General features: G+C 43.9%; 1 protein-coding gene across 1 annotated transcript; it reads right to left on the bottom strand.

Moving 5' to 3' along the window:
• Window positions 1-2,049: 2,049 nt before the first annotated feature.
• Window positions 2,050-6,099, bottom strand: LOC147363141 (cold shock domain-containing protein E1-like). Its single transcript, XM_086326555.1, is given in 3 exon segments — window positions 2,050-5,219; window positions 5,254-5,357; window positions 5,359-6,099. Coding segments are annotated over 3 exon segments (2,304 nt in total). The 5' UTR covers window positions 5,656-6,099; the 3' UTR covers window positions 2,050-3,316.
• Window positions 6,100-8,873: the final 2,774 nt, after the last annotated feature.

Raw genomic sequence — 8,873 nt, 5'->3', positions numbered from 1 at the left:
GGGATAAAGGGATAAAAATTTTAAAAAGGAATAGTGAAACTGAAGTCGCTCAGTCGTGTCCAACTCTTTGCAACCCAAAAGCCCCAATAGGGAATAACCTCAGAGTAATAAAAATGATAATACTGTTTGCAAAGACTGCTTGTTAGAACACACAAATCTAATCGCACTTTGGCTCCCATCCTAAGGCCAAGTAGCGGGTACCATGTTTAACTTGTACCACCCAGGAGGTCATATCTTTTAATTTCTCCTCCTTAAAATCTAGCCTTATGAGAGAGAGACTCAGAGAGAGATGGAAGTGCCTCTCCTTCCCACCACATTCTGGTTTCCAAGCTAAGGAATCACTTCTACACCCAAACAGCTCTCCTAGTGGATGTGGGTCCTCTTAAGGAATATCATATCAACCTACTCTGGGCTGATATGCACTAGTTGCCATACAAATTGTTAAGTGAATCAAACACTTCATAGTACTAGTACTAAATCACTTCAGTTCTGTCCGACTCCTTGTGATCTATGGACCATAGCCCTCTAGGCTCCTATGTCCATGGGATTCTCCAGTCAAGAATACCAGATTGGGTTGCCATTTCCTCCTCCATGGGATCTTCCCGACCCTGGGATCAAACCTGTGTCTCTTACATCCATCTACTGCACTGGCAAGTGGGTTCTTTACCATTAGCACCATCTGGGAAAAGCCCCAAACATTTCTTACAGGTTGGTTAAAAAATTGCTGCTTCCTATTTCTAGAATGTGCTTCTACTATTATTTCATAGCCCTTCCACTAGACCAGGAAGGCTACCTACAATAATTTCCAGAGCCCTGTGCAAAGTAAAAATGCAAGGCTCCTTGTTTAAAAATTATCGAAGGTTTGAAGACAGAGTCACCTGAGTATTAAAGCAAGCATAGGACTCTTCTGAGCACATGCCAGTCTATGAGGCTGCACAAGTCACATGACCACGAAACCAGCCCTGTCTGGGACCCCTCCATACTGCCTCACAATCTCAGGAAAGAACTGATCCTGGCACATCTGGCACCTCCAGGATCTTGTCCAGCTCCACAGCCAGCATCCTTCTGATGAACTGTAGTTGGCAGAATACGTCTCCTGCCTCCCGCCTTGCCACCAATGCAGGAGGAGCAGGGAGTGTGAGCAAGAAATAAATCTGTTTTAAGATACTGATGGAAGGTTGATTGTTACTACAACATAAAATGGTGCATCTTTTTTTTTTAAATTCTGGCTGTGCTGGGTCTTCATTGCTGCACAGGCTTTTCCTAGTTGTGGAGAGGGGGGCTACTCTCTAGTTGCAGTGCGTGGGCTTCTCATTAGGGCATCTTCTCTTGTGGAGCATGGGCCCCAGGGTGTGTGGGCTTCTGTAGTTGCAGACATGAGCTCAGTAGTTACTGTTCTGTAGAGCAAGGGCTCAGTAGTTGTGGAGCAGGGGCTCAGTTGCCCCAAGGCATGTGGGATCTTCCTCGACCAGGGATCGAAACGGCGTCCCATGTATTGCAAGATGAATTCTTAATCACTGGACCACCAGGGAAGCCCGCAACCTGGTGCATCCTGACAAATACATACCAATGCTGGATGTTCAGTCTAATCATGTCCAACTCTTTGCAACCATATGGACTGTGGCTCACCAGGCTCCTCTGTGAAATTCCCAACTCAGGGATCAAACCTGAGTTTCATGTGTTTCCTGCATTGGCAGGCAGATTCTGTACCACTGAGCCACCTGGGAAGACCAATATGTATCGATATTCTATAAAGTCTTACATATTTTGACAGTCATCCTGCCCATGTGGGTGTCTCCTTGATGCCCAAACAGGACAAGCCTGCTTGTTTTCCTTGAAGGAACATGACTTGACTCTATTATCAGAAACTCCAAATTACACAGGGCACAATTATATCACCCAATGCTATTTTTAGCATGTGAACTTTTCCAGAAAACCAAGGCAGGTGCTTTGTATCAATGTTCTGACAAAAGAGTAAAATGTGCATTTATAAACTCCTCATAATAGGTCACCACAAAAATAAAAGGACTTATGTTTTCATTAGATGGCTTTCTTTTTTTTTTTAGTGTCTCAAAAATCAGTAAAACTTTATTCGCTTCCATTCTTTCGCCATTAACAGAAAACTGGAGAAAGCAAAATGTTATGTGTTTACAAAGATAAATGGCCTCTTTACTCAGAGAAGATCAAAACCTCAAACGACAACGGGGAAGATAAAACACCCTCCCCCACATCCCCTGAGCTGACCCATGTCATCTTAGACAAAGCCTTCAGTCCACTGGCCAGGGACCTTGTATATGACCAATTCAAGATGAGGGCCAAGAAATCAGACCAATCCGTTCCCGTGATAAAAAGTCGAACAGAAGCTACACCAAGGGTCAAGTGCCTGTTTTTACAGGACACAGGAACCAGGCGGCTACTTATAAAAGAAACAAGATTCATTTCAGGCACAACTTTTTTATTATTTTTTCTTTTGTTTTGTTTTGAAATCAGTAAAAGAAACTGGGTCCTATAAGCTGCAGTGATCTAAGCAGCAGCAAGTTTGTGCATTCGTCTTTTTGTTTTTGTTTAAATACGTTTAAATTATCACACTGCTGGCACACCTCATTTGCATGAAATTCTGCACCATACATACTAATTTTAGTAAAGTTACCCACCCCCCACGCCAGGAAAAAAAAAAAAAACTACTCTGGAAGATAATTTTCACTGAAATCTAACCAAACTTCGTTAAGTGGACTGTGACAAGATTATAAATGATATGAAAAATAACATTTTAACATTTGGCCATCAACTTAAGGAAATGGTTTGCCTATACAAATTTTGGTAATTTTTAATATATTCTACCCTCATATGGTCCTCAGAATTAAAGCATAATAAACAGAAAAGGAAAAAGAATGCAACTGAGTGCTAAGGCAGAAATCTTGCCAGAAGTAATGAAGGTAGAGTATATACTAAATATCAAGTGCAGAATTTCATAGGGCCAACAAGTTAACAGTCTATATTTTTCTCTTACACAGGCGAAGTGGATTTTGCGATTACCAGTTGCGTTAAATGCACCAAATAAAGCTCCTAAAATTGATACTATAAGGCGCCACCTTAAGTTTTCCAGGCTGCAACTGTGCATAATTTTAAAATGGTTTTCTTAAATTTATTTATTTTTTTAAACATAACACGAGGAAGGTGTTAAAACTGGTGTAATAGCTCAATAGAATAAGTATTCCAGATTTTGGGAGGGATGAAGAGGAAGATATTCAGAACCCTTCACCAGAATTCCCCCAACTTGATCATAGTGGATTAATGATGTGCTTTGTGGATGTGGTTAGTCAATCGCACCAGCTTGACGGATCTTTCTTTCTGCACCAAATCCCATTGAGTTATCTGGTCCCCTTGGCTGACGAAGAACCATTAGGCGAGGAGCACTGGCATCATCCAGGGTGATATTCTTCAAGCGATTGACCAGCCTATCAGGTCGTGGAGCTGCAACAGCCTTGGGGCCCTCGCAGACTCGCCAAACATTACAAGCACTGCACTTGCCAGTGCGCTGATTAAGAATCACTGAGAATTCCACCTCATCTCCTGCCTGTAGCTCAATGCCATCCTGAACTTCTTTCACATGGAAAAAGAGCTTCTTGCTATCTCCTACTTCATAGTTAATGAAGCCAAACTGATCTTTCACACACTCCACTGTAGCCCTACGCAGGGGTGTGACGTTGTAGGCCATAGTCTGTGCGTTTTGGCCCAGGACACACAACTGGAACTTGACACTCTCCCCTTTCTGTAGGCAATCCCCTTTGTTGGCCATCCCAACTATGCCAAATGGATAGACTTCACCTTTCATATCCCCTTCGTCCACAATCTCAATCATTCCTTGGTACTCATTCTGTGTTGGATCAACACTCCTCAAGGGGCGAATGACTTTACCAGAGTAGATGGTGGGATCAGCTTCCTCAGTAATGCCATTCACTGAGTGTGTTTTGTTCACTTTTTCTGCACTGACTTTGTTGCCTTTTCCTTTGGACAAGCTGTACTCGACCATGTCCCCCAGTTCCAGGCTATCAACATCACCAGAGAACTCACTGTAATGGAAAAAGATTTCCTTATCATGATTGGCTGTTTCAATAAATCCAAAATTATCCTTCAAAGTTGCCACATAACCCAAGAGCCTCTTGGAGTTCGAATTACGACCTAAGAGTCGCACACAAGTTGCAATCTGCTGTCCAGGCCTCTGTTTGTCACTAATACTAAATTCAACCTTGTCTCCTATTTGAGGAGAAGTAGATCCTTCCACATCCTTGGCTTGAAAAGCAATAGTCAATTTCACCCCACAATCATCATAAGCAATAATGCCATCCTCAGCCTCCTTTTCTTTGCCTTTATTTGGGCTAGTGGTTTTAGGATTCGAAAAAGTGGCCTCTTTTTCTACAGTGCCCAGAAAACGATGATATGAATGGGAGTGGAATGAAACAATGCCCTTGGGAAGTTTTTTAATCCTAATAGCATGATTTCTTTGGGCAGAGAGCATATCAGGAACCACAGTAAACTCTACTTCATCTGCAATATGAAGCTGGTTCCCATCCAGAATTTCACTGAAGTGGAAGAACATACGAGCATCATGATCCACACACTTGATGAAACCAAAACCATCTCTCATGGCAGCAATTACACCCCTCTCTCTGGCTTCATTAGTGAACTGAAATGTATTTGATAGAACTTCTATGTTGGTTGCTCGTTCTAATTTGTCACGACGGTCTGTTGAAATATTAAACCTAACGTGGTCACCTTCCAACAGGGTCACCTTGGATTTTGTATCTTTGTCTCCAAAGGGAAGTTCTTTAGGAATCACAAAATCAACTTTGATGCGTCCTGGCAATGGGTCATTCTGGTTTTTACTGGGTACTTTGGGGATGACTTTGGTTACAGTTCCTTCAAAATGTTCAATGCTGATATCTTCAAAAATGACTGTTCCTTGAGGCAACAGTCTGACATCTGTTGCAACTTCTTTACCATTTCGGTCCTTGATTGTGAATTCCACGTCATCTCCAGGCTGTAAGGATTCTAAGTCACCCTTAAATTCACTACAGTGAAAGAATATCTCCTTTACAATATCGCCTCTTTCAATAAAGCCAAACGCCTCTTTCATGGCACAAACTACTCCCTGATAGCGAGCTTGTTTCTTTTTCAACAGCATAATATTACGAGCACTTACAGCACCAGTATGTAAACAATTGTTATCAATTGTTTAACAATTTTATCAAATTGTTATCAATTACAAAGTTTATTTTATCTCCAGTTTCCAGCTGAACATTCCCTTCAACGTCTTCAGGGGTGTAAGTCAGATAAAACACTTCTTGTCCATTAATTCATTTTTTCAGGGAGGATTTCCTGTTTTATCTTCACCAGTTTAACAGCTATGGGTTTCCCAGTCCGCCGGTCAGATGATACTTCAAATTCAACATCATCTCCTACTTTTAAGTCCTGCAGGTTGCCATTATACTGTGAACAGTGGAAGAAAAGTCTAGCTTGCCGTTCTGAACACTGAATAAATCCATAAGAGGTTAGCAGTTTTTCAATAACCCCAGTCTCACGCAGTGCTGCTGAAGTACCATTGGGGTACCCATTATGTCCATTGTTGTGGAGAAGGTTTGGATCAAAGCTCATCTCGCAGTGATAATCAAATATTGCACTTTCAGTAGTATTTGCTGATTCTTCTTTTTCAGCAGACGTTTCAAAGAATGAAAGTTGCTAGTATTAAAAAAAAAAAAAAGAGCGAGAGAAAACGATCTATCAAGCTAATAAAGAATACAACTGCTGCTGCACCGGGCAATCTCACAGTACAGCACTGAAGAAAACAAAGACTACTAGCAGCGTTGGGAAGTGCTCTTTCAAAGCTGTTGAGTAGGCACAAACTTCTTGTTTCAGATCAAGTGTTGTGTCTTCAACTTAAGTGTACTCTTCTTTGGTCTTGTTGGTTGTTTCGAGGTTTGTTCCCTGCCTGATCTGAACTTGAAGCAGCAGTTTCAGGTGGTAAAGTCTGTTCTGTTACACTTCATACCCAACAGCTCAGCGCCCCCTCTCCAGCGCCGCCATCAGATGGCTTTCTTAAGTGAGTGCCAACTGCCTCTCACTGCTGGATCTGGGGTGATGCAGCTCAAGAAAGAGGAAGGGAAGGAAAATACAAAGGTTCAACTTTTACTGATTTGTGGCAATTACCTCCTTCCCGGAGAGGTATTGTGTGAGCAGAAGAAAAGAACAAAGCGCTGAGAAATGCAGCCTCCTCTGGAAGCTCCCAACCCCTTCACCCCCTCCCCACTCCATCCCAGTGAAGAAGAGCACAGAGGTAGATATGATGGGTACATCAACTTTTAAGTAGAGTGTTCAAGATTTAAAAATTAAACATGTTAAGTTGCTTCAGTCGTGTTCAACTCTTTGTGACTTTATGGACTATACTTGCCAGGCTCCTCTGTCCATGGGATTCTCCAGGCAAGAATACTGGAGTGAGTTGCCATTTCCTCTTCCAGGGGATCTTCCCAACCCAGGGATCAAAGCTGTGTCACTTAAATCTCCTGCCTTGGCAAGCATTGGCTCTTTACCACTAGCGCTACCTGGGAAGCCCCCCGCCAAAACTAAACATAGCCAGAGGATTTTTTTTTAGGGCAGTGAAAATATTCTATATGATACTCTAATGGTGAATCCATATTATCATACATTTGTCAAAGCCCATAGACTATACAGCACAAAGAATGAACCCTGGACTTCCCTGGTAGTACAGTGGTTAAGAATTTGCCTGCCAGTGCAAGGGGATGTGGGTTTGATCCCTGGTCTGAGAAGATTCCACATGCCCCAGGCAACTGGGCCTGTGTGCCACAACTACTGAGTCTGTGCTCTAAAGCCTGTGCTCCACAACAAGAGGAGCCACAGTGACGAGAAGCCAGCGCACCACAACTAGAGCGTAGCCCGCTCTGGCCGACGCTAGAGGAAGTCTACACGCGCCAAGGAAAACCCAGCACCACCAAAAATAAGTAAACGAAAATTAAAAACAACTACAGCAAGCAAAAAAAGCCCTTTCCTCATTTACCTTTCTTCAGAGTCCTAAGGAGTGGCAGGTCGTGGGGAGACCTGTTTATGGGAAGCCCAGAAACGGACATACATGGAAACTCTAAAGCCGGGTCACCCAATTGCAAAGGAGGAGAGATGGCCCAGTTCAGCCACAAGGACAAGGCTCAGAGCGCACACGTGGAGCTGAGCAGTGTTCCTTCCTGAATGGCAGAGCTACGGTCACATATAAGAGTATAAATGACTTCAGGCTGCTGACGTGGCTGGGGGTATCCAAGGCAGAGCGCCTGATGCTCTCGGCTCCTCCACTCAGGCGGCTGAGACCGCTGAGTTTTGTGTCTGCCCATGTGAGGTACAAGGGAGAGGTGAGTCCATCCACTTATCATCACCTTTTGCATGGCTTATTTGCTGTTTCAAGAGCACGGCCAAGTAGGTGCCCTGAATGCACACAGGCCTGTCCCTTGCGCTTGATTCATGGTGTGGCCTCCGGCAGGATGCAGGTGTGGGGAGTTGGCAGTGGCAAGTCAGAGGTGTGGGAAACTCTCTCCATAGAGATAAACATCTCTTGGCCCACTAGCGTAATTACAGAGATACTTTGTGTGGAAGAATCTGAGGAAGAAATAATAGCAATAACATTTTGGAAGCAGGAAAGCAAACCAAGGTAGAATAACTGGCTGAACGGCCTTTCGAACCCAATCCCAAGTATGACTTGGAAACAGATAGAGCAAATGTTTCACTCCACAGACTCCTCAGAGGGAGGAAACTGGAGCTGCAGGAACTTCTGGGTCCAGCAAGCAGGAGTTGTGTGGTTAATTGGGTGAGGACTAGGAGAAGCACTGTCTGAGGAGTAGTCAGAATATGTAAGTGGGCTTCCCAGGTGGCTCAGTGGTAAAGAACCCGCCTGCCAATGCAGGAGACACAGTTTCGATCTTGGATCGGGACGATCCCCTGGAGAAGGAAATGGCAACCCACTCCAGAATTCTTGCCTGGGAAATCCCACAGAGGAGCCTGGCCGGCTACAGTCCATGGGGTCGCGAAGAGTAGGTCATAACCTAGTGACTAGAACAACAAGAACAAACAACAACAATAAATGTAAATATATGTTTATAGATGCAAACCAAGCTAGGATTATGTAAATTACCTTGCGCTCACCAAAATCAATGTTTGCGCTTGGTAAACAATCTATGAGTATCTACTGTTAATGTCTTTTCTAGGTCCCTTAAGACCCTTTTGATTCCACTAGGCACATATCCCTCTCTTGCAGTAGAAATCTGGAGTTTCTTTCACTCTCTGCAGAGGGTAACAGAGTGGGTCTCTGGATTGAGGGCCAAAAGACTGAATATGTGGATTGTAGAACAGAATGATGGAGGATTCATGCCATTAATTTATAAATTCAAGGACTTTCAACTCTTCTTGCCACTCAAGGTTCAGAACATGCTGGCAGCCTGACCCACCTTTCAGGAAGGAACCTGGAAGATTTTCCTCTAGGAGTCTGGGCAGCTCTGGGCTATGTGGGAAACTGCCCACCCAGATCTCCTACAATATGGTCAGGCTCCATCCACACAGGCTGGACTGATGAGGAAGTGCCATCTGAGATAGCTCTTGGGAGGTTTTAAGAGGGAAGTTAAAGAGCTGGGGTGGAAGGAATAGTATAACAAATATGCAGACACAGGAAAGGTGAGGCCTTGGAGAAAGGGGGTGAATGGGAACTGGGCCAGGGAGCAGGGCAGGAGTAGGGAGAAATGGGAGATGAGGTTGGAAAGGGTGTCTGGGATCAACAGGTGTCTGACAAAGGGATGAGTGAGCAGGAGCAACCGGGTTCA

This window comes from Bos grunniens, chromosome 11, assembly GCF_055505025.1.
Source record: "Bos grunniens cultivar Pamir isolate PY7600 chromosome 11, Bosgru_T2T1.0, whole genome shotgun sequence".
NCBI lineage: Eukaryota > Metazoa > Chordata > Mammalia > Artiodactyla > Bovidae > Bos > Bos grunniens.
The sequence above is the reverse complement of the archived record's forward strand: the minus strand, read 5'-3'. Positions and strand labels throughout refer to the sequence as shown.